Genomic DNA, 27391 nt, shown 5'->3' with positions numbered 1-27391 from the left:
TAAGCGCACTGAATTACTATGCGTATCGCTTGTTGACTCGTACACATGAGGAGAATGTCATTCTGAAGTGCCGTCGGCTATTCCGGAGTCGAGACCGAACGTTTAGCGTTCATCCGATTCAATCAGGCAAAGCTACGATCTGAGAACTATATAAATTAATTAAATGGCTAACGGCTCATTCTCGTTAGTAGCGTAGTTAACCTCTCTGTCCTTTAGGGTCCTAGATATCATGGTAAATGGTCTTCCCTTTTGTGATAGTACCGCGCCAATGCCAAATGCCGAGGCATCCGTCGTTTGATCGAATGCGTTCTTGTAATCGGGATAGTTAAGGATGACATCCTCTGAAGCCAGAATGTTATGCAACTTTCGGAAAGCAAGCCGTTGCTGCTCGCTAAATTGCACCTGGATATTTTTGGATCTGTGCCTACTGACACTTCCATACTCCCCTTTAAGAATATCAGATATGGGCATAGTTATTGATGCGAAATCGTTGATAAAGCATCGGTATTAACTGGCCAGGCCAAGGAACGATGTCACCTCGAATACATTTTTGGGTTCGGGGAATTGCTGAATGGCCTTGGTTTTTTCTGGGTCAGTTGTGGCAATAAAGCTTAAAAAGCTAACGCTTAAAAAAAACGCAATTTTTGCGTTGACACCCTCAAGTTGACGCCGTGCAGGCTCTAAAGAACCCAATCTACGGGCCGTATGTGGGCGTTTTCGTCTTCTGAAAAAACGATGACATCATCAACATAGATATAGCAAAATTTGTCAATCTGCTCTCGCAGTATGTCGTAGATGGTTATTTGGAAGATGCTGGCAGCATTCTTCAAACCAAACGGAAGCCAGCGTAACTTGTATTTTCCTCCGTTAATGGAAAAGGAAGTTTTTTCACGGTCACGCTCTGCCAGAGTGATCTGGTGGTAGCCCGACTTCAAATCAAGTGTTGTGAAGTATTTGGTTTTGCCTAAATTCCATAGTATCATAGAGATATTTGGCATGGGATAGCGATCAGGTGTCGTCCTCTCGTTCAATTTGCGAAAGTCTAATACGAGCCGCATTTTGCGGTTGTCCACATCGTCAGTGGCCTTTTTGTCTACTACCCTTATTGGGTTATTGTAGGGGGACTTTGACTTTTGACAAAATCCGCTGCCCCCATTGGGTACGGGTAAAGCTTGGCATAAATGAGTTCCTCGCTAACCGTCCTGATGGTAGCTACCACCGACGTGTTGTAAGGCAGGGCCCCGTTGGGGTTTGCAAAGGCTTTTTTTCGGTTGCCAAGCATTTTGATAAAAGCCTCTCTAGCTAGAGGCGGCGCGTCCGAGCAATCAATGTTGGTAAAATTGACGTCGGTGCACGATTGGAATTCTAACTTTTCTACTTCGGAGCCCCATTTGAGGTGGCCGGAAGCTAGACAAAGCGATGCCCCTGCCTGTTTTAACAGGTCAAGGCCAATTATGGCATCGAAGGAGGACAAATCTGGTAATATGAAGAACGTTGCCTTCAAGTTGAATAGGGAGACATAGCACTTCTTAGTGATGGTGGTGGCGCCATGGATAGAATGTATCGTGAATGGCGATTTTACCGGTCGGACGCCTTTCAATCCCTTGTATGGGCGGATGAAAATTTTTCCGCGCCCGTGTCTACAAAAAGCTTCATATCTACCCCCGCTACTCTTCGTCTGATGACGGGTAGCCGGGATTTTCCCCTAAAAAATGAATAGTGTCCGAATATTATTCATTAATGGCATCGTCACTGATTATTTCCTGGGCCGCGCTTGACGCTGCGGCGGTGTATGTTTCTTCAATCTCGCCTGCGCCCTATGCGATGCGGTTAACCTTTTGCCTCTTATGCGGGCCGGATCGAACGATGGCTTGACATTGAAGGGTCAACCTCCGTGGGCTCTGGCGTGTTCTTACGACGCCTGCCGTTGTGCGGAGAGGAGTACACCTGAGCCTTGTGTTGTTTGCCCTTGATAGGAAGTTTGTTGGCGATCTTGCGATTTTGGAATTTGCTTCCTATCCCTATACTTCAGGCTCTTTACAAACGATGTTGCAAAAGTGTATCTTTCGTGGTTTGATTCCACCTCTGTTGGCATGTCTTTCGGCTTTGCCGAGAAAAGGACATCGGCGATGCTTCGTACGACATAGTTGGCTTATTCGTGAGCAAGGTGAGTTTGTTCTCAACCTCGTCATAGTATTGTAGGAGTGTAAGGCTTCCCTGTCTGAGGGTGCCCATCTCCTGCTCGATGACGTGAATCTGTCGCTTGTCACTGTATATGAAATCGAGGCGGTCTATGATCGCATTGAAATTCAATATTGTGCCAAACGAGGATAGCACCGCATAGGCAGGGCCTCTAATCTTACTCCTAATTATGACTACCACCTGATCCTAAATATATAATATGCAGCTACTGCCACCAAGAAACATATGTTTCCTGTGCCCCCATAAATTCGTAAACTTTGATTTTTGGAGCTTCTGCCTGTCCAGGTGCGACTTGCAACGCTGCCACTTGAGCGGCCAACTGCTGTATGCCTTGGCGCATATTCTTTTCCTTACCGACCCTGTTTGCCAGAGCATAGTTAACTGCGGACTGACTTACAGCTTTTAGCTGGTCTGGACCCATAATTCCTACTGATGGGTTAGCGGGTGCCCGTATTGGCGGTGTAAGTACGCGGGGACTCTGAGTCACTAGCGTATGGTTTGTTTTTTCTATACTGTTGTAATGGAGAGCTCATATGTGGCCAAGTTAAATCGCCCTGGTAAAGAAGTGCGTGCTCAAGCTATTTTGCTAATGAAGGCAGTTGGCATGGCAACGGAGCACGGAGCCGCCGCCTTAGCAACAATGTACGCGGGGACTGAGCCTCCGCTACGAAAAATAAAGAAGTGAAGAACCACAGTTTGCCACACAAATGCATATGCTGCAGTATCGGGTTCACAGCACTGGAGTGGGGGCAACAGAAAAACTGTACTGCGAGGCAAATACCAAGAATTTAGGGTCTAAGCAAAAAACACAACCAATAATAAAATGAATTCACAATTTATGCATATCCAACAGGTGAATTAAACACTGATATTAAGCGAAAAATAATTTAAATAAATTTACAATTAATTTATTTCTCAGCGGCGGCCTTGCGCTCAGGCCGAGATATCTAATATTCGTACTTATTTGTGGCAATAAAAAATGAAAATAATACACAGAACAGATATAACAGCAAATAACAAATATAATTATAGAACATAAAATTCCACAATTTAAATCGTGAATAAAATAATTAGTTAATTAATCTTTCTTTTATAAAAAGTTAACACAAAATTATGGAAGCGGAGCTACAGAAATTATTCTGACAGCGATTTATTTGATTTATTTCAAAGTTACACAAATGCAGATATAGGGAAGTATAGGAACTGAGGTGCTCACTTACATGTTTCCCCAATTTGTTTCACTGGGTTCTTTTTAAAGTTGGGCGCCAATTAATAAAATGTTAATGCGACGGACAAAACGGTGAATTGCCGTCGGCAACTTATACTCTTCCACGGGTGGTCCCTCGCAGTTGAAGATTTAATGCTGAGGGCGGACGACAGGTCCGTTGATGTCTTCTAGCCGGCTGGCCGTAGGACAGCGAGGGCGAGGGACAGCGTCGGGTTACATATTTAAATATAATTGGCGCCCAACTCCAACACGAATCCACGACACAAAAATATGTAAGTGGGCTTATCAATACCAATACAGTGAAACTTCAAACAAACACACAGGGAAAAAAATCCCTACAAATTATTTTACAAAAAAATATAAATAAATGAGAAAATTTTTTTAAATATACAGTTTAAAAATAGCAATTGTAAACGTGACTCACAAATAAATAAATATTAATATCGACCGCCACTAATTAAATTTTTTTTTTGTTTTGACGGCAGCACCCGGCTATTAATAAGAATTATAATATACAAAACTAAATTTGCCGAATTTAAAAAAAAATAAAAAAAACATTCGGCCTCCCAATAATTTGTGTTTAGTGTCAACCTATTAGTGGCCTTATAAGTTTTCCAGGCCCATACAGGGAAAATAAACGCGAATTTTACAGTGATAGTGAGGAAGAATTAAGCCAAGAGCCCCGTAGACATCGACCAGTACGGGCACAACAACAAATTAACACAGAGACCATGAACGCGGCACAAATAGAGGCACAAATTCAGGCCGTATTAACTAATCAAGAACTGAGGCTCAAAGCCGAGTTCGCGGTTCAGATCAGTGCCGTTAATAAACAGCTTGAAAGTTTGCGTGTAGAAGCGCCAGAGGTAGAATCTTACCAGAGGGTAGCAAAACAGTGTGCCAGAGGTAGAATCTTACCAGAGGGTAGCAAAACAGTGCGATATACCATTACACATAGTGAAGTCAATTCCAGATTTTACTGGTGTGCAAGATGAGTACGTAGCATGGAGGCAATCCGCCACCGATGCCTACGAACTATTCGAACCTTATCAGGACAGTTCCGCGCATTACCAAGCCGTTACAATTATTAGAAATAAAATTAAGGGACCAGCGCGAGCGCTGCTAGTTTCGCATAATACAATGCTTAATTTTAAAGCCATATTAGCTAGGTTAGACTGCCCCTACGCAGATAAAAATTCTTTGCGCCTATTACGGCAGGGACTTGAGTCGGTCCGTCAGGGCGACCAAACACTCCTGCAGTACTACGATGAGGTCGAACGAAAATTGACCCTCGTTACAAACAAAATTGTCATGACATATGACGACGAAAGGGCTTTACTTCTCAATATAGAAGTTAGGGCTGACGCCCTACACGTATTCATTTCCGGTCTTATAAAATCACTAAGGGCTATTGTGTTTCCAGCAGAGCCAAAAGACCTGCCAGCAGCATTGGCATTAGCTAGAGAGGCAGAGGCCGGTATTGAACGAAGTATGTTCGCGGCCACATACCAGGTGTGGCGGTTAATAATTCTTAATTTTTTCCGGAGATGGCGCTTAATGCACCCATTTTTACATTACAGTTTACACTCTTCTATCTTACGCCGTTTTGTTGTTATGTCAATGCACTATGAATCAACATAAATACTTGCACAGTTCCGTGTTAGCGTCTTGGTTTTTTAGTGTTGTAAAACTGTCAAGTTACGAGCCAGTTAAAGAGCATTTGCGGCACGTGTGCGAAATTTTGTTATCTCGGCACCAACATAAAAGTTTTTTGCATCAGATCGTGACTGGGGATGAGAAAAATATTTATTTTGAGAACCCCAAACGTAAAAAATCATGGGTTGACCCAGGTCAAGCATCAACATCCACCGCAAAACCTTTTTGGAAAGAAGGGAATGCTGTGCATCTGGTGGGACCAGAAGGGTGTGGTGTACTATGAGCTTCTGAAATCAGGTGAAACGGTTAATACCGTCCGCTACAATCAACAAATGGTTTATTTGAAGCGTGCGTTGGAAGAAAAGAGACCGGAATGGGCATCAAGGCACGGCAAGGTGATTCTGCAGCACGACAACGCCCCTCGCACACAGCGAAAGCAGTCAGAGAAACCGTTTCTACGTTTGGCTGGGAACTTTTGCCCCACCCGCCCTACTCACCGGACCTGGCCCCATCAGATTACCATCTGTTTTCATCGATGTCGCACGCGCTCTCTATGCAGCACTTCAAAAACTACGAAGAAGTCAAAAAATGGGTCGATGAGTGGATCGTATCGAAAGATGAAAGGTTTTTTTGGAAGGGGATTCACAATTTACTGGAAAGATAGGAAAAATGTATATCAATCGATGGAGCATACTTTGAATAAATGAATTTATTCACTCATACTTAAAATGACGATTTTTTTTCGAAAAAAATTAAGAATTATTAACCGCCACACCTGGTATGCCAAGGTAGCTGAGCAAAGAAATCAGAATACTTATTTTCACAAGGGCCAACAACGAGCGTCCGAGAAACAAGGGAAAAATTCCGGTACCGACCGCGGACCAGAAAAAAATCCCCATTTTTTCAAAAAGCCAAACAAGTATCAAAACAACGATCAATGGCGTAAACAGGACAACTGGGTAGACCAGGGTAAACAAAATCAGTCCCCGGAACCTATGGACATTGATCCATCATCTTCCAAATTCCGACATACCACGAATTTTAGACAGGGAAACAACTCTCAATATAAAAATCACCAGGTCCCAAAAAGACCGAACTCTTCGGAGAGGATGACTGGCCGAAGGCGCCAGCAGGTTAATAACGTTGAGCAAACCGCAAACGCAATTTAATGCAATTGATGATGACAATGACTCATTTGACGGTAACGATCTCGTCAATTTTTTAGAGGAAGATCCCGCTTGCCCTTCATTGAGCGAGGACTGGCGGGGAGAACTATAAAAATTCTCATAGACACTGGAGCGGCAAAGAGTTATGTAAAGCCCCTAAAGGAGCTGAAAAACATAATGCTTGTCGACTCCCCATTCACTGTGAGTTCCATTCATGGCTCCAGTAATATAAAAGAAAAGTGCTTAATGCACATATTCGGCCTAAGGACCCAATTTTTCTTACTTGATACCATTAACACTTTTGATGCCATAATAGGTTTCGACTTGCTAACGCAGGCCGGAGCAGCATTAGATTTACGCAACAGCGTAATCAGGTATGGAAACATATCTGAACAGCTGAATTACCACGAATGCGATAACGTGAACTTCACAAATATCGATGACATAATAGTCCCAAATTCGGTGAAAGCTGCATTTAAAAAAATGATCCTTAGGAGGAAACAAGTGTTTTCGCACTCTAACGAGGTGCTACCTTTTAATACCTCGATCGTTGCCACAATGCGTACGGAGACTAACGAACCCTTATATTCTAAGCTATATTCTTACCCATGGGAGCAGCAGATTTCGTTAACACAGAAATCAAACAGCTGTTAAAGGATGGCACTATCCGGCCTTCTAGGACGCCATTTAACAGCCCAAGATGGGTTGTCGACAAAAAGGGACTTGATACAGACGGCAACAAGAAAAAACGGCTGGTGATTGATTTCAGGAAACTGAATGAACGAACCATCGCCGACCGTTATCCTATGCTGAGTATTCCTATGATTCTAGCGAACCTAGGAAAGGCAAAATTTTTTATTACCCTTGACTTAAAATCGTGGTACCACCAGATTTATTTGGCCGAAAAAGACCGCGAAAAAACTGCTTTCTCCATAAACGGAGGAAAGTATGAATTTTGCCGTCTACCCTTTGGATTGAAAAATGCGGGAAGCATCTTTCGAAGGGCGATTGACGACGTACTACGCGAACAAATCGGGAAAATTTGTTATGTCTATGTAGACGACGTGATAATTTTCTCCAAAAATGCTTCCGACCACGTTATCCACATTGACACAGTCCTAAAATGCCTGTGCGAAGCCAACATGAGAGTGGCACCCGAAAAAACCAAATTCTTCAAAGAAAGTGTTGAATTTTTAGGTTTCATCGTCACTTCAACCGGAGCCAAAACAGACCCGGAGAAGATAAGAAACCATCCAAGAGTACACTAAACCAAAAAATTTGTTCAGTCTCAGTTATTTCCTAGGATTGGCCAGCTACTACAGAAGTTTTGTCAAGGACTTTGCTACCATAGCTAGACCACTCACCTCCATACTTAAGGGAGAGAATGGCACTGTAAACAAACACATGTCAAAAAAGGTCGCTATTCAATTTGATGAGACCCAACGCAGAGCGTTCGAGCGCCTACGAGACATTTTGTCATCAGAAGATGAGATACTAACGTATCCAGACTTCAAACTTCCCTTTGATTTGACCACCGATGCCTCAGCAAGCGATATCGGTGCGGTACTGCCTCAGAAAGGCAGGCCAATCACAATGATATTTCGCACTTTGAAAGACTGCGAGCTCAATTACGCGACCAACGAAAGAGAATTATTGGCCATTGTTCGGGCTATAGGAAAATTTCAAAATTACCTATACGGCACAAAAGAAATCCGGATTTTTACGGACCATCAATCTCTTACTTTCGCCGTATCCGAGCGAAATACAAATGCCAAAATTAAGCGATGGAAAGCTTTCATCGAAGAACATAATGCCAAAGTATTCTACAAACCCAAAAAGGAAAATTTTGTGGCCGACGCTCTGTCGCGACAAAACATAACATATACAAAATGATCCCCAATCTGATGTAGGCACTATTCACAGTGAACTGTCCTTGACCTACACGGTCAAATCCACAGATAAACCCCTGAACTGCTACAGGAACCAAATAATTCTGGAGGAAGCAGAGCAGCCTTTACGGCGACACTTTATAGTTTTCGGGACCAAAAACCGACACAAAATCCAATTCAATGACAAGGACTCGCTGTTCGAATTATACAAGTTCTTCAGGACTACTACTTTCCATATATGTCAAAACTCGCCAACGAAGTGGTTCTAAACTGCAAGACATGCACCAAGGGGAAGTACAATAGACACCCCAAGAAGCAAGAGTTAGGTATCACACCAACCCCCTCATATGCTGGCGAAATGCTGCATATAGACATATACTCTACGGATAAGAGGTTTTTTTTAACCTGCGTAGATAAGTCTTCAAAATTCGCTGTAGTATAGCCATTACTTTCTAGGGCCATAGTCGATGTGCGCGACCCCATATTACAACTAATTAATTTTTTCCAAAACATTAAAACAATATATTGTGATAATGAGGCGTCTTTCAACTCGGAGACTATAACCTCATTATTGAAAAATCAATTTAACATTGACATTGTGAATGCTCCCCCTCTACACAGTAGCTCAAACGCCAAGTGGAGCGATTCCACAGTACCTTAACTGAAATAGCTAGGTGCATGAGAATAGACCAAAAGATTGACGATACCGTTGAGCTTATTATGAGAGCCACGGTAGAATATAAGAAGACAATACACTCAGTGACATGGCTGTCACCCAAGCAGGGCTTGCATTCAGCCAATGCCGAACAGAAATTGACAATAATAAGTAATATTGAAAAGGAACAACAGGCCAATCTAGATAGGTGCAACCCTACTAGACAAAACAGAATTTTTGAGGTAGGAGAAAAAGTATATCTCAAAAATAACAAAAGGTTAGGAAATAAACTAACCGCACTGTACACAGAAGAGCGTGTACAAGCAGACATGGGAACGTCTGTCCTTATTAGAGGGAGGGTGGTCCACAAGGACAACCTTAGATAAATATACCCCTCAACCTTTTTAACTTTTTTATTTTATTTATACACACTACACCTTAGCATACTTACTCCACTTTATACACAATAGACTTTACCTTTCGCCTTCTTACAGGATCGCGGGAATTTTATTGATTACGTTAACTATAGTTAACGCAAGAGTGACGGATTAGTCGCATGCTCAATAGATCCCAATTACGGACGGAATTGCGTTGGTACGGGAACATAGAAACTTGCTTCGACATTCAAGTAATTTGTCCGAATTTTAGTTATAGTAGAAGAAACTACTAGGTTGTCCGCTTTATTCCCACAGTCTCATATGGAAAAATTGTTAGACGTCGATACCGAATATGTTAGAAGTTTATTGTCTGTTTTAAAAGTACACCACAGAATGGCCAGGAGCTTAGACTTTCTAGGCACCGCACTCAAAGTGATTGCGGGCACACCCGATGAGTCCGATTTCGATATGCTAAAAATGTCCGAGGCACGCTTAATTGAGTCAAATAACCGACGGGCTATAATAAATACGCAGACTCAGAATAAAATTAATGAATTAACAGAGGCCGTTAATAAAATTATCAAGGCAAAACAAAACAATATAGCTGACACTTCTCACCTGCACGAGGTACTTTTGGCCAGAAATAGAATATTAATAACCGAGATCCAAATCGTAATGCTTACTGTCACGCTTGCAAAAGCTGACATCATAAACCCAGCAATTTTTAATCAAGATGATTTGAAGCCGGTATTTGTTGATCACCCCACAGAAGTCCCCATCATTAGCCTACTAGAGGCGTCTAACATTAGAGTCCTTCAGTCCGATAGTATAGTCCATGTGCTAGTCGCATACCCTAAGATTAAGACAATTTGTAAAAAGGTCACAATCTTCCCTGTATCGCACCAACATACCATTCTGCAGTTGAAGGAGAACACCGTAGCCGAATGCAATAATGACGTTTTAGCAGTCACAGAGTGCGTACCAACAACTTACGCATCGTTTTGCAAGCTGGCGGCACATGATACTTGTGCTCAAGGCCTACACGCGGGGAGTACCGCATTATGCGAGACACAAGCCAGCCACCTAAGCCCCATCACGTTAGTAGATGACGGAGTTATAATAATCAACGAGTGCCCAGCTAAAGTCAGCACTGACGACGGCCCGGAAATAACTACCAACGGCTCACACCTCATCACGTTCGAGCGAGTGGCTTTTATCAACGGCACTAAATGCTCAAACCAACGAGAAACCATAAGAAAAACTCCGGGCATGGCAGCATCCCCGTTACTCAACATCATCGGCCACGATCCCACACTAAGCATGCCACTTCTCCAAAGGATGAATAACCAAAACTTGGAGGTCATCCAAGGGCTTAAGGAGGAAGTGACATCGGCTGGAACTACCGACACCTGGTTCGCGGTCGGCGTGGGAGCCAGTCTTCTCATCAGCTGCTCTTTCCTGCTCATCATGATGCTGAGGAGGAGACGAGACGCACGGGAGATCCAGTAAGCTGTGGAAAAATTCCAGATGACCGAGGACGGTCACAGTCCTAAGGGGAGAGTTGTTAACACTGTTAAGGAGTAATTATAAGTCGATATGTTAACACGGTTAAGGGTAATCATATGTCGATACAGATAATCGATCACCCAATAGTGTTTAGTTGCAAAATCAGCATAAACATCTTTAGGGGCCGTGCCTGGTTCTTATTGGTGCATGGTATGGTAAGTTATGTTGATTTTGCTAGTGTCAGCACTTTGCTGCACGAGCGGTCGGCTTGTCGGCCGCGCATAGCTTACGTAAACTCATATATGTTTTCAGTTTTAATTTGGATATTCAATAAAAAGCATTGGCTTGAATATAAAACTCCGGCATTGGCCGTCAACGTTTATTATATTAATTGAAATTGGTTATCGTGCCTTAAGGGCCGTTAGCAAAGGAGTCAGTTACTCCCTAGATAATCTCCCTAAACCAGGAGAGAAGAGAGCCAGTGGCGACCGCTTGGCTCATACATAATAACAGCAAACCACGGTGGCAATTACGTCATCACACCCTTGATCGGAACTAGCCACGGTGGCAAAGTGATAGTAACCCCTTACCCATCACGGACAGCGGCGAGGGATAGCGTCGGGTTACATATTTAAATATAATTTGTATACTGTTTATTCTAGAAATTATGATTTCTTTTATTTGCGACTGCTGTTGGTAAATGTACGTGGAGCAAAATCATTTGCGCATCTGAAAAGCATTTAAACCATTGGGTTTGCTGGAGAACGATTCTCATTGGGATTTAACACTGGATGATTTAGTTGTTTCATCGAATGTGAAGATCTGGACATCTGGATTAATTACTTTTACCAACGACTTTTGCCGATTTGTAGACTCTCAATTAGCTCTTATTGAAAATGTTTTCACAAACATTAGTGAGAGTTATCAGAATTATGCTTGGTTAAGTCAACGAGCAAATCTTGCCGCAAAGAATAATAATGTTCGCGCAATTTCACCAAAATTGCTGGCGATTTGTTGACATACAAATCCGTTGATTCCATAACAAATCCCGATGATGTAGTTAATTATCCAACGGAGATTTGGAACTCTCTGGAGTTACCAGGATTTCGACCACATAACTTGCAACTCAAATTTAGTCAAGGTTATTATAATATTGCGTAATTTGAATCCACCACAACTTTGCAACGGTACTTGATTTTCTATAAAAAGACATGCCGAAATTTATTGAGTCAATGATTATTAACTGAAAGTACCCTGGTGAAAATATATGTGTTCCTTGAATACCAATGATTTTGACTGATCTTCCGTTTGACTTCAAACGATTGCAATTTGCAGTTCGCAATGACAATTAACAAGTCTCAAGGCCAATCGCTCAGTGTTTGCGGGATAAATTAAGAAAATCATTGTTTTTCACATGGGCGTTACGTGTTCACGAGTTGGGAAACCATCCTCTTTGTTTGTGTTAACCTCATTACAGTTGTGAAATGAAATAAAAATTTTTCTTTTCAAAACTAAAAAAATTTGTTTCTTCTTAGTTACAAATTGAAATGTTACATAAAACGAAGCCATCAGGTGGCGAAACGAAGTTCGCTGGGTTTTGCTAGTGCAAAATAAAAATGATCTAGTGTTAATAATCCGCTTTCAGTGTCCTTAAATTTTGAACAAAATATTTTTGTCTATACATCTATGTATCCTTCTTATATAGAATGCTAATCGGACGTATTTACACAACGAGCTATTTGCACATCGCAACTTAAATTTCTTGTTATTCTTGTTGTTAGCGACCAAATTTCTGAAATTTTCTTTATCGCGTAAATTAATCTATGTAGAAGAAAAAGATAACGGTTCATAGAACAAGGCTAGAAGGTAATGATGGTATGTAAGGTGTAGTATTTATACATTACTTGTTTTCATAGCGAACATCTCGTAAGTTAGTTTATTAATAATTAAAAAATTAACTTTGGCATCGATGTTAATTGTTTGGAATTGATTTTATTAAGCTATATCCAAAATAAAGATACATATTCTTTTGCTTTGCACGATCCTATGGGCCGTTATGTTTTGCATTCCATTTAGGCTTGCATAGATCAATCTACGCGATAAAGAAATCGGTCGCCAAAAACAAGAATAATAACTAAAAGAGGAAATTAAAAATACTTTTGAATACCGTTTTACACATCATATTTGTAACGTTCCTATACGTTCCGCAAACTATTGCTTGAATTTATTTGTCTTATTCTTTACCTTTGGTAAATATGCATGCTAAAACTTAATTTTTAGTCTTTTTATAGGAAATATAGTATTTTTAAAGTTATATAAATGCAACTTTGGTTAACTAAATTTATAAAAGATAGTTGCTCAGAAGAAAGTTTGCGACCGACGTGCAGGACGTACCAGGAAGCCTGGTGATGGCTTGGATATTTTTTTGAATAGCTTTTAAGGTTTGTTTGCTTTTCCGGGACCCACGATGAATCTTAAACGGGATCGAGTCTAACCTTGTCACTATAGAATTCGATGACACTATTTATATACGAGGTGTGTTCAAAAAGTAAGGTGACATTTCAAATTTCACTGGCAACATATTTTCTATTATCGATTTTTTTTGTTTTGTTATATTGGCACAGTCTTCCCTAACATCTGTACCAAGTTTCAAGTGAATCCCCATTTTTTTGGTTGTGAGAGGTGTAAAGGTTACAAGTTGATTAACGTGCTCGGCGATTTTTTGCTATCGAAAAATATGTATCTAAGGGCTCTTTCATTGGGACGATTGGGCTTTGGTTTCGATATCATAACTATATACCCATGATTCTTTACCAGTTATGACCCTTTTGAGTAAATCTGGGTCGTCGTTAACGTCATTCAACAGCTCTTGAGCGATACTCATGCGACGGTTCTTTTGGTCAAAATTCAGCAATTTCCGAACAAACTTCGCTGACACACGTCAATTCCCCAAAACGTTTAAAAAAATTTAATGGCACGAGCCAAGCGATATACCGACATCTTCAGCAACTTTTCTGATAGTGATTCGACGATTTTCCAAAACAATTTTCTTCACTGCTTGAACGTTTTCATCAGATGTTGACGTGCTTGGGCGTCCAGAGCGAGGCTCGTCATTGGCATCTTCCCGGCCATCCTGAAGAGTTTGTACCACTTGTAAACATTTTTTTTTACTCAGAACAGTTTCACCGTATGCCACTGTCAACATTTCAAGTGTTTCGGACCACTTAATTTTAAAATCGCAAAAAAACTTGTAACCTATGAACAAATTATTTTAAAAAAAATTAAAATTTCGATGTTTTTCAAAATATTTTCATCTATTCACACGTGTAACCTTTTTTTAATGTGTAAGAATTTCGGATTTAATTTTTTTTATTTTTGAACGTCCCGTTGTAAGATAATATAAAAAAGTTCAAGTTTTAGCAATGTTTTCAATACCCATGTACCATCTATTTCCCACACTTTGTCACACTGTGTGCCTGCGCTTATTTGTTGTGCATTATATGTACATATACCCTCTCAAGTGTACCCCGAGCATAGATTTTTTGGCACCTCCGTCATTTTTCGAGTTTTTGATTATTTCATGAGATTTGAAATTTCGGGTTCTTTCTCGAACTACTTAAAATATGTGATTACGTTTCGCTTGGTACTTCATGTAATTTTAAGATATGACAATGCTTTGGGTATTTTGATCTTTCGTTTCTTTGCCTTGATCAATTCACTAGTTCTGATATTTTTTTGTTTGGGTCACTGCACGTTTATTTTTAGGTTTTAGAGCTGACAGTTGAAGGCAGTAAATAATTGATTGCTGTGCGATTAATATCTATTTTACGAGATGCCGCTATGGGTAGACATGGATACGGGTGCTTTGTTACCCATAAAAAATATCCAAAAGAATTAAAAATGCTTATGTAAATAATAAAATTAACAAGAAAGGAAGTCCACATTGACTCGTCGAAGTTAGTATATCCTTGAAGCTTGTGAAGGTCAAATCTATATACTTTTACTTATACTTTTGCTTTTTCAGGTTTGTATTTTCCTTTACAATTTTTATTGCAGCTATATGATGTAGTCGTCAGATTTTTCATAAAATTAAAAATGAAATTCTAGACTAATAAAAATTGGCAACGTCTTCAATTTGATGAAAATATATTAAAAACCCGCAATGCTATCGTTATGTTTGGTTAGGTTTGGGTAGGTGAAGTTACCCTGGAAACCTTCAATTGGAGCTCAGCTCTGTTTTTTAGAGCACCCTCGTAGCTCGAAGTTAGCGCCTCCCTCTCAGTACCAACCCCTATCATACAGGTAGGCCAGGATGGCAGTCACTGACTGTTTTCCCACTTCCGCTGGTGACCCAAACTGGTTAGTTCCGAAGTAAAGTGCAGGTCAGCGATAAGTAGATGCTCCGTTTTCTCCTTCTTGCTTAATTCTTTTCAATTCTGCAGTGTAGATTGTAGGGTAGACCTATCTTGTAGGCGTGCGGGCCAGTTATGGCTACTGTTGTCCTTCTGATGTCATGCCATTTTTTGTGATCTATTCTTATCGCCCATTTTTTGCTGGCTTGTAGTGTTTAATGGCTGCGAATCCCCAAGCTATTTGTTCGCTGTTGTTTTTTGCGACCCTATTTAGTGCCTCTTTGATGATGAGAAACAAGAACGGTTGGCTTGTCATCTGCCGCTTTGCATTGAATTGACTTAGTCCCCCATATTGACAACTGGGTTCTGAGCTCAGAGGCAGTAGCACCCAGATGAAATTCGACTTGGGGATATTTTTGGATTTTCCTTGGCGGGGACGAGCTTAATGATAATCCCCATTCCATGAATTGTTAATCATAGGAACGCAATTCGCCACGAAGTCCCTTGATGACCTCGTACATGATCACCTCTAACCATGTCCGAGGAATCAATGGAGGGTGTCGGACCAGTTGGTTCTGATCGCTCTTGGGGCCTCCCTGTCGTCTTTCCTCTCTTCGAAACGCTCCAACTCACTTTAAAGTGATGATGCTTAAGTGGGCCGGAACGCTTCCGGGTTTTGCCCTTCTCATTTCCCTCTCTTTTCATCGGAGTGAAACTCCCTTTTGCCTGACCTGCGCCTTCGTCTGCTGATGGGTTGACAATTTTGGCTGTGTGCTTCAACTCTCTCAACTTGACGTGACTCACCTGTTGCTTGTTGTCTCGTCATCCGAGCGCGGCAACATTAGACTTTGCTTTACGATGCGGGCGCGGTTTCGGCCCAAAGCCAAGACAAGGCAACTTCCTTGAGTTGTCTGACTTGAGGGGTTACACTTGCTCGGGTTACAAAAGTGGATGGGAGTCGTAGGATTTTTGGCTCTGGGAGTCACGGCAGCGAATTCGCTTGCTTTAGCCGTAATAGAGTATATTTTCAAGAGGTACCACGCGAAGAACCTTCTCCGCGGATAAAGTGGTTTCTATAATATTAATGTTTACATGCGTGTTGGCTTGGTGCACCAGTCAGCCAGGCAAAGGCTATGCGGATCTTGCCTGATGAACCCTTATCACCCGGCCAAGTTATAATTTTTTTCTTTTTTTTTTTCCTATAGCAGCTGTCATATAGTCGTCCGATCGGGCCCGTTCCGACTTACATATATAGTAGTTGTCGGAAATGATTTCTTCACTGCGTTGCAATTTGGTGACTAAAGTTTTATCTCCCTTATGGGTTTAAATATAGATAACTTCATAAATAGATCCAGTGAAAGCTCACAGGATAACCTTTGAGATACAAAATGCATTAAGAAAAAGATAGTATTGTTCCGTTGTATTTTTTTTTTATCCTAGTATTTTACTGCGTTCAGCTTTATTCAAAAAATCAAAATATTACTTAAAGTATATCTACAGAGCAGATGTGTCGCAGTACGAAACGAAAATTCAATTGAGGTAAGTAGTACTAAAGCAAATTAGGTGTTTTAGATGCCTGGAGCCAGGACATTCCACTGCAAGAGTTCTCTTGAAAGGAGGGGCTGAAACGTGGTAAGCCGGGACGTAGCAAGGAGTCATGTTACATCCGCTCAATGGTCAGGAAGAAGGAGACAAGGAATCAGCGAATGGCTTACGGATCGTTTTAGAAAAGTGGTTGAGGCGCAGTAACTGCTCCACACTAAGACGGCACGTCGCTTTACATTCCTTTGGTAGGATACTAAACGAGCTAAGAAGCGACAGCACAGAGCGGAACATTGTAGTAATAGGAGAGAATGAGGGTTCTCCACTGCTGGAGGTCTTTGCGCACTAGAAAGCTGAAAAGAGCTAAAAGAGCTAAAAGAGCTAAAGCATCCCTAGGCTATTTGCATGCAAAGCGGCGAGGAAGACTACGAGGACCACAATCTGTTTTTGGGTAGGCAGCAGGTCGATAACTTCCCGAGATCTGAGAATAACCTAGGCGACATCAAAAATACTTTCATCTTTCCAAGTGAACGGACGTGTTTTTTTCTTGCGCTCTCGTTTTGTATTAAAGATTGATTCTAACCACCGGGGTTAACTTAAATTTTCTAATTTGTGTTTATAACTTCCCGTTCACTTCGCGTGTGCATGCAGCTATACTATTTTGTGTACATAATTGGCTTTATTTTCCAATTTAGTTGTGCTGCTAGTGTTAGCTTTTGCATATTTTGCATTCCTTTTTGTGCCTTCTTCGTTTAGCTTTTGTTTGCGCCGTCGCAACAGCTAAACGTTTTATCTATCTATCTCCCACGCTCTCTCACTCTCTCGCTTTAGCTGTGCCGCTGCACTTCTTATCTAATCTAATCTCATTCGCTCTCCCGCTCTCTCGCTCTCGCTGTTCATATCTCTGTTGTTATTTTTTCCAAGTACAAGTACAGTGGTAAGTCCTAATAATGTCCGGAAATATTGTCTGTTTAGTCAAAACCTGCAAAAAGGCAGTTGTTGCAGGTGACCTTACAATCGGCTGCTGGCTGTGCGACAACGTCATGCACGCCAAGTGTATTGGAGTTGCAGCTCGGACGGTGGACGATGTAAAAAAAAACATCGGCCTGCGTTTCTGTTGTGAGGCCTGTCGCGATGTAGAAAGGGAGATGATGTCTTTCATGCGGCAAACCAAAAGCGGTTTTAAGGGCATTTTAACGAGTTTTCGTAAAACTCTTGATATGTTCTTGGCGCTGGACACCCAATTTAATAGCCTTACGCTATTAAATTAGTCTCCTAGGCGCAAAAAAACTGCTACTGGTGGGCAGCATGTAGACGGACCCCAACTACCTGCAACGGGCTCTCAGCAGCAGCCTCCCTCGGCACAGCCCTCGACCTCAGCACTAATTCCAAGAGTGCTGAGATCGAGCGCTAGAAAAGATTCGGTATCCGAATGTGCAGCGGGAGTGCCCGTACCGCCGGTGATTTCTGTTTTATCCCCTGGGGGGTCGCAAATATTGACCCCTCAAAGTCCCGTGCACACACCATTATCTACCCACGGTGTTAGGCCCGGAATACCGGCCGACAATGGCACGGCAGATAACCAATCTGCCTTGCCAAAAGCCCTTATAGCTGTTCCACCAACGAGACATATTTTTGTCTCGCGGCTCTCCCCTGACCAAACATCGGAAGATGTTCTCGCCTTTATACAAGGCAAAACCAGAGCCGAAAAAATTAAGATAAAGGTGGAAAAATTCAAATTTTCTTACGCAAGGGACATTTCATCTTTCAAAATAAATGTCCCTAACGAGCTCTTTAATACTATTTGCTCTCCCAACTTCTGGCCAGAGTACATCGTTGTTAAGGAGTTCGAGGCGAAGAAAAAGAAAAAGCGGCCTGTAGGAATAACTCTTCCCAGGCCTGATCATACCACTGCGCCTTCTACGTCTTCCAATCCCGATCCAAAAAACTAACCCACTCCCTAGGTATTTCCTATCAGAATGCAAGAGGCTTACGTAGTAAGCTTCCTAACTTGTATTCTGATAGCCTTTCGTTTGTATCTCAGGTTATTGTGCTCACAGAAACCTGGTTAAAGCCGGAGATTCTGAGCTCCGAAGTTTTTCCAGCTGTGTTCACGGTATATCGGCTAGATCGCCCTATCAGACGCGGGGGTGGAGTTCTTATAGCGGTGGACTCCTCACTCACGTCAGAATTATTAACCTTCGAGGAATGCAACGATGTTGAATTCCTCTGTGTGAAGCTATCTATCAAAGGTAGCTCCATTTTTATTACCTGTTCCTACATACCTCCACTGTCGGAACTTCCTATTTATTGGAATCACCTTTCCGCTATTCAGATGGTTTCCAGTAGACTTTTGGATAGAGACCAGTTGGTAGTTCTAGGAGATTTTAATATCCCTGGTGCTATTTGGTGCTCAAATAATTCCACCAATACTCTCCATACACCTACACAACATGACTTTATCGCTGGCTTGTTTGACATTTCGCTGTCTCAAGTCAACCATGTTCGAAATTCCTTACAGCGCTTGCTCGATCTTTGCTTCGTCTCTGATCCTGCGAGAGTCAGTTTAGCAAGGGTGGCGCCTCTGACGCAGCCTGAAGATCCTTATCATCCAACTTTCGATGTGACTCTTGATATTGGGTGTGACGTACAGAATATTTCTGATCGTCCAGCCAATAAAGTCCTATGTTTTCGCAAAACGGACTTTGAACGGCTGAATAATTTTATAAACGAGTTCAATTGGTCCGATCTATACATGTGCACTGACATGGCATTTGCCGTGGATATTTTTTACAGCGCCATGAATTCATTTTTTACTGAATGTGTTCCGTTATATTATCCGCCAAGCTCGAATAAACCGCCGTGGTTTACTAAAGAGTTGAGCCGACTTAAAAATAAAAAATCTAGACTGTATGCTAAATTTAAAATCACCGGTTCTCAATCTGCCCTTTCATCTTATTTATCAGCTCGGTCAAACTTTACCGTGCTGAACGCGCAGTGTTATAAAAACTATTTAACTCGTTGCAGGGCCCAGTTCACACAGGACCCAAAACAGTTTTATAATTTCGTTAACACTAAACGTAAGCCTAAAACAAATCCTTCCTCGCTTTCATTTGAAAATTCTAATGCAAATAATGATCAGGCAATAGCCGATCTATTTTCTCAGTTTTTTCAAACAACCTATTCTAGCTCTTCGTATCTACACCAGACCTATTCCTACGACATACCCAAATCAAACTTAATTTTCTGTCCCAGCCTAAACGAAAGCTCTCTCCTTTTAGATCTTCATCGTGTCAAGCCAGTTTATTCGCCAGGTCCCGACGGAATTCCTGGCTGTGTGCTCAGGTATTGTGCCGACGCCCTGTGCTATCCCCTTCTGAAATTGTTTACCTTGTCCTTGGAAACCTCCCACTTTCCCATTATTTGGAAGGAATCGTTTATTATTCCTCTCCACAAAAAAGGTAGCAAATTGGATGCCAGCAATTATAGAGGAATCTCTAAGTTGTCGGCCATCCCAAAATTATTTGCAAACATTATCACCCCTCACTTACAGCACCTTTGTAGATCGGTTATTTCTCCATGTCAACATGGTTTTATGAAGCGAAGATCAACAACAACAAATCTTTTGGAGCTCTCTTCCTATATTATAAAGGGCTTCCATAATAATTGTCAGACAGATATAATCTATACTGATTTCAGTAAAGCTTTTGACTCTGTTAACCATTCTCTCCTCGTTACAAAACTCGATTCAATGGGTTTTCCAAGTGATCTTCTTAATTGGATCTCAAGTTATTTGAATGGCAGGACGCAAAAGGTCCTCTTTAAGAATAATTTATCCAATGTTCTAAGGGTTACATCTGGCGTCCCGCAAGGAAGCCATTTGGGACCCTTATTGTTTACATTATTTATAAATGACCTGCCCAAAGTCTTGACTAACTCCAGAGTACTTATGTACGCGGATGACGTCAAGCTTTGCGTGCAATACAATGACGTTGCCTGCCAGTCGGATTTACAAACAGATCTTAATAATTTTCAAACTTGGTGCCGTGTAAACTTATTAAACTTAAATGACTCGAAATGCAAGCTAATGACATTCTCTCGTGTCGCTCCTAAGCTTGCTACTTACACGCTGAACGGCTGCTCTTTGGAAAGAATTAATACAGTTGACGATTTGGGCGTCCGCTTGGACCCAAAACTTGACTTTATTGATCATATTTCGTCTATGGTGAATAGAGCCAGGGGTGTGCTTGGATTTATTAAACGGTGGTCGAAGGAATTCAATGACCCCTATGTTACTAAATCCTTATATACTTCCTTAGTTCGTCCTATCCTAGAATATGGATGCTGCGTTTGGAGCCCTCAGTACGGCGTCCATAGTAAACGCATTGAGTCGGTTCAAAAGAACTTTTTACTTTTCGCTCTACGCGGTTTAAATTGGGATGCAAACCAAAGATTACCTTCCTACTCTAGTAGACTCCTATTAATAAACTTGCCGTCCTTAGCCAATCGTAGAACGATGCTAGGGATAACCTTTATTTTTAACCTTATCCATGGTGATGTGGAAAGTGCTGACTTGTTGAGTCAGCTTAATTTCCATGTACCATGTAGAACCACTAGATCCTATATCCCATTAGTGTTGCGCCACTGTAGGACCTCCTTTGAACTGCATGAACCTTTTAGAGTGTTATGTGCAAATTATAATGATTTGTACACACTAATCTCTAACGTAGATTCCCTTCCCAAATTAAAATCTTTAATACTAACACACTTAGTAAGCATGCAAGCTAACAATCTGGCAGCACGCCGGTAGTCAATTTTCCTCGTATTCTGTCCTATATTTTCCATCGCGCCTACTAACACCTAACCCTAACAGGCACGTGTCTGGTGTCATACGGGCCACTTGAATGTACTGACCTTAGTGCATCAACGTCCAAGAGAAAATCTGTTTTGTCATGGAAGCAACAGATGGTCAAGCCAGGCAAGCCACGAGGAGCGACATTACCTTAAAGGCCAATCTGTTTCCTAGACACGATTGAAAAAGTTTTTCAGTGGGTTATCTCAACCAAAATAACAGCACCAATCGAAGCAATACGGCTTCAAGGATGGGAAGTTAATCTTGAAAGCTACCACAAGGGGCGTCAAAGTGGCAAAATAGCTTGGACAATAATCAGAAAAAGTACTGAGCGTGCAATATGTAATCAATCAATCAATTCCAAAATTATATTCTCTCTCCCACTCCGTTGAGTGTCGCTACATATTAACAGGTAGTGGGTAGGACTTGCTGTGTCATTTTGGTGTTTAGGGGCGCCAATATATTTTCTCTTGAAGAATTCTGGGTAGCTGAGTATTTGTGGCTCAAGAAACATCCTACAACTATCGTCAGGATCATAAATAAGAAGACAAAGAACCTTAACAAACGCGAAATTATACCAATTATTAGAACGGTTTAGAAACACGCCAGTCTATCAGTTACGAGAACGGCTTGGAGATCCAAAAGACATCCATGTGCGGATCGGTGGATTTAATATTCTTTTCTTTTGGCTTTTCTTGCATTCTGATTTAATAACTCATCAAGCATAATCAGCAGCTATAATTTTCTATGTCATATATATACTTGAACATACATGAACACCACACTTGAACACCATGCTCCTGATTTTTGTCTGAATGTTGTAGCCCTGAAATTAAAAAAAAAAAATGGAAGTGTTTAGATTATAAGCTGGAAAATCAGATGTAACAGGTCTGTTATGGATTTCACTTTTTATTCGATTTCGATTTGGGCGAAGTCGTTCGATTTCGTTTTTAGCTTCTGCAGTTTTCACTTAATTTTTGCTATTGTTTTCTCAACGTTTATTACTACTCAAACAGCTGACTTATTTGCTGGTCAACAACAAAACACGTGAAAAATATCTTTTACATTTGAAATTGCTTAAAATTTATTTTTATAAATAAAATTGTTTCTATTTTTAATAGGTGGCAACAGGAAGTTTCTGAAACAGTATTTGAAACAGTCAATGTCGAGACTGATAGAATTGAACAAAAACGAAAATCAAAGCAGAAGCATCAATTTGATACAGACGAAAAGGAATCTGACTGTATTCTACATGGGTACATAAAAAAACTGGGAGGATCCTTTGCTTCTTTATGGCAAACAAAATATGCGAAGCTCTATCCGAATAGGTACGTAGTAATCCAGGCCCATATCCTATATGTACCATATTTCCTTCCCATATCCTTAACATTTGGAAAAGTTCAAATGGCTGAACGATTCCGGCGAAAATAAATATAATTAATTAAAAAACAAGAAAGAAAGCTAACTTCGGCACGCCGAAGTTTCTATACCCTTGCAGATAGAACTTCTATGAATAGGAATCCATACACTATAAATTATATATATTTGTGTTAAAAAACAATGAAGTAATAGCTGCTTTCATTTCATTCACCTATACATATTATATTTGCAGTTTTACATACACAGATTTGCATTTTTCCTCTACATCAAACGATCGTTTGTATGGCACCTATAAGATATAGTCGTCCGATTTTCATAACTAATATAAAATATCTATACCTTAAATTTGATGAAAATCAGCTGAAAACTGAAAAAGTTACAAATTTAATTGTATTAATTTCTCGATCGTTCCTATGGGAGCTATATGATATATTAGTCCGATTTTCATAAAATTTTACACAAAATTGTAGAGTATAGTTAAATGGCTATATCTTAAATTTGATCCAATTCTATTGAAAACTGAAAAAGTTAAAAATTTTTTTGTAACAATTTTACGATCATTCCTATGGCAGCTATATGATATAGTCGTCCGATCCGGCCCGTTCCGACATATATACGAGTGAGAGTATATAGAAGGCTAACTACAAAGTTTCATTCAGCTAGCTTCAAAACTGAGAGACTAGTTTGCGTTGAAACGGACAGACGGACAGACGGACAGACGGACAGAAGGACAATGTTTTAGATAAATGTACTGAAAACCAAAAAATAATAAAGTATATACAGTCGTGGGAATTATAAATATATGCATAGACTAGACTAAAATAAAACCGTGGGGCACGTCAATTGTCTAAAAATTATCGAGTTAATGTGCGATAGAAGAATCGTTTAATTCGTCGTAAGGCAGTTGGCCCGCAAACGGTGAGGAAATTACTTACTATTATTTTGCTCATGGAAATTCCAATAGTTATACACTCCATGTAAATAAAAGAGATGTTTCAACTAGTTTATCGTTGGACATTCACACTGCTGGCTGGCGAGGAATTGTTTCACTGCTCGTAGTTTGTCTTTAATCGACAAAACATATGATAAAAGTACTACTCGCACACCACTATGAAACCCTAAAACTCGCTTATAATCGAGCTTGCTAGCTTGTTTCCACAGTCTAGCCCTACTTATCACACGTCCATCGTTGTCGGTTGAACATCTGCCGAATTATAGTGTAACATTACAAAACAATCATTTTAATCAACGATTGTAGACAATTGACGTGCCCCCCGGTTTTAATTTAAGTCTAGTCTATGCATATGTTTATAATTCCCACGACTGTATCTATTTTATTATTTTTTGGTTTTCATTACATTCATCTTTAACATTGCAATGTATGCTTAACATGTTTTATGTTTAAGTTAAAAAGTGGTTTACCTATTTTTATTTTCTAGTTTTTAGTTTTTATTTCGCATTCTGTTGTAATTGTATTCTACTTGTTGAGACCTTTCATTTGATACCCATGTTGATGGGATTGATAAAACCTAAGTTATCCGCCATTTCGTAGCGGCGGCTTTCTTGAATTTATAATGCTAATCAGAGAACTGCATTAAGTATGATCAGTCGGGTTTGATCAGCAACAATCAAACCGATCAAAACTTAACATAGCGGTTCGTTACAACATTTTCAATCAAGCTTCGGGCACAATACAAACAAGTTCGTTCAGTTGACTTAATTTGTTCTGCTGGCTGATTCAAGCTAATTGGTTGGTATCGGTATGATGATCGGAACTGATCGTGCAGGAAAAGAAGGATCGAGCCCAACGATTCATAACAGCTCGGGGTTCGCTCATGTTTGATTTGATTTGATTGTGAATGATGCAATCAGACCGAAAATATGTACATAATTATATGTGCGCAGAAAAGAAGTTGCGATGAATAGAATTACCTGAAACAGATTAACTTCATTTATTTGTCATTTTATATCCTAAAAACTAAAATTCATCAAATAGTATGCTCAGAACACTAAGGAACACAACAAACCCGGTTTGACCAAAATGAATGATTGTGATCGGCCTGAATGCAAGGAGCAGTCTCTATCATTCTTTGCAATTCACACAAAACGTTTGATTAAAAGCAATCATTCCGCAACCGGGCAAGAGTGATCGGAACTGAATATTCGCTTCGAATATGCTCCCTTACGATCATACAATTTTGTTGTTGCAAAGTTTTGCGTCACAAAAAATCCGAGTCAATGATCGGGTATGATTGTAAAAATGTTGATCGTTGCAGTTCTCTGATGCTAATGATCAGCAAAGTGTATCCAAAGTGTATACAACATTTCAGATTAATCGGTTGACAAGAAGAGGGTGAAATTTGAATTACTAAATTTGACCCAAGAATAAAGAAAACAAACTGGGTGAGCTAAATAAATCCGTTTAAAAATAGAGGCCAACATGAAAGACAATTCTTTGCACGAGAGTTTGAATTACATGACATATGCAATTTTTTGAGTCTGAAACTCAACACCATAACGATAATTTTAATATCCAATGCTATTCCCATTGAGAAGCAAAAATCTTAAAGTTGACGAAGGCATGATGACAAAATCGACATACTATGTCATACATCATAGAAACAATTGTAAACTAACATAAACATATTATTCAAACATGAATTATTTTATTCTTACAATAACGTAATATAATATTCTTTAACTTCAATTTGTTTTTGCATGTCAATTTCCTGTACACCATTTCCATTTTCTAAACTCAATAGATAGAAAATACACACTTGTGAAAAGCGCCTGTGTAGGGGGGGGGGATGGGGCGATGCTGCCGCTAAAGGTCCCGAAAAAAATGTAACCCGTAGAGGTTGAAAAATAAAATGTCGGGGGCGTCGTGGGGCTCTCTTCAGTGCGTCAGCTTCATTTTGCTGCATGCATAGTACCAACTAGCTTAAACACAAGGGCCGCGCTCCCGACCGATAAGCTAAGCTTAACAGTACGAGTGCGGGCTCGAGAAGTGGAGCGCTAACTAGCCCTACTTCAGCTCGCTTAGCAACGAGCGAAGCTCGGGAGCGGTCAGTCGCGAATATCGAAGAGAGGATAGCGGGAGCACGATGAGCAGTGCTGACCTGCGGCCGACCTGCGGGTGTGCAAGGGCGGCCAAGCTTTTGGAAGCTCGGTGGACAGTGGTAGCGCAGCGGCCGCCGCGAAGGGCCTCCTGACGTGAACAGCGCCTAAAAAGTTAATTCCAATTAAATAAACATTTTACAAATAACCCTTCAATACCAAAATACCTTTCCTGTCCGATTCCTGGTGTCATGTTCAAAAAAACAAAAACAAATCTCATGGGTTTCGGTAAGAGAACTCCGAAACAAAAAAGCCTACTGCCGATGTTTTGACTTCATATTCGTTATTGTTTTTGAAGGGATTCGGAGCAGCGGTACCGAAATTAAAGTGAGATGAAAAAAAAATTATTTACCGAAAAAATAGAATCGATAGTCTCATAATTGAAATCGATATTTTCGCAGCTCCAATAACAGATAAAGTATTCACAAGTGTTTTGCATTGTAATTTATTAAATATTGTTAAAAGGTAAGTGACTTATTTGTATTAAAATAATAAATTAATTTGCAGAGTTGCTTTTGAACCTGGACGATTTTTCAACATAAACGGTGTGAACGGAAAAGTCATTATATTTCCAGAATTTGTTTTCTGTTTAATTGGTATGTATGGAAAATATTGTCCATTTGATTCTAACTTTTGCGGGGTCATTTTTTTACAGTGTTAAGTTTAAAATTAAAAATAAAATATAAAGCATTGTTTCATAATTCTAAAAAAAATACGTCATTGAAGACAATATAATAAAGAGTATGCTAGCAAAAAAAAAAATTGTCTAAAATGTTAATGATTAACTGAACAGTTTGTGTTTAAAGTTTGTATTTGAAATTTTTTTGGGGTGTACGCAGAGATATGCGGTTGAGTGTACGTATGTATTTTAATTATAGATTGACGGGGCAACAGCTGGACGTAAAGACCCGTAACATTCCCCTAAACGTGAAAATGCAAGCAGTTGTGATAAGAAACATTGAGGTAATCATTGAACAAATTATAAAGTTTTATAAATAAATAATTAAATAAATAAATTAAATATAAATTGCGTTAAATATTAATAAGGGGCCGGGGGTTCCAGGTATTTTCTACACGTTTTCTTTCCTATCTGATTCTACTCTAAATTCCCCTACGATTACTGCCTGACTCCGCCTGAAATTCCTAGAAATTCCGTTCAGAATCCTGTTCGAAATTCCCTTCTGTTTCAGGGGGGAATTCGTATTGAAATTCATAACAAATTCCTAGCAGGATTCCTAACATAGTCTAGGCAGGGCAACTTTATATTTTATTCATTCCATTCTTATGTTTTTATATATAAATTTAAAATTTATACATAACCTAAGTTAACAAAAAGTAAAAAGTGTGACCGGATGACCGTGACATCTCGCTGACCATGCACAAATTGCATCTAAGTGCAGTTCGATTTTATATTAAATAAAGAGCAGTCGCTCATGAAACGAATATCCGGCTTTGCAGTATCCTCGCAT

The 27391-nt window shown here is 40.2% G+C and overlaps 1 protein-coding gene across 8 annotated transcripts in view; it reads left to right on the top strand.

Annotated features, from left to right (window-relative positions):
- Gprk1 (G protein-coupled receptor kinase 1) overlaps positions 1 to 26943 on the top strand; it is a 195309-nt gene extending 168366 nt beyond the window's left edge. For 6 of the 8 annotated variants that reach the window (XM_086832971.1, XM_086832967.1, XM_086832969.1 and 3 more), the window contains 2 exons: positions 22547 to 22753; positions 26801 to 26943. In XM_086832971.1, coding sequence (XP_086689097.1) covers positions 22547 to 22753; positions 26801 to 26921 — 328 coding nt within the window. In that variant the 3' untranslated portion in view covers positions 26922 to 26943. Of the gene's footprint in view, positions 1 to 22546; positions 22754 to 26429; positions 26519 to 26800 lie in introns of all 8 variants that reach the window. The other 2 variants (XM_086832968.1, XM_086832970.1) reach the window with 1 other exon arrangement.
- The last annotated feature ends 448 nt before the right edge of the window (positions 26944 to 27391 follow it).

This window comes from Drosophila serrata, unplaced genomic scaffold (genome assembly GCF_035046125.1).
Source record: "Drosophila serrata isolate PLE 108 unplaced genomic scaffold, ASM3504612v1 contig_261, whole genome shotgun sequence".
In the NCBI taxonomy this organism is placed as follows: domain Eukaryota; kingdom Metazoa; phylum Arthropoda; class Insecta; order Diptera; family Drosophilidae; genus Drosophila; species Drosophila serrata.
Note: the sequence above shows the minus strand (reverse complement) of the source record. Positions and strands in the feature narration are given on the sequence as shown.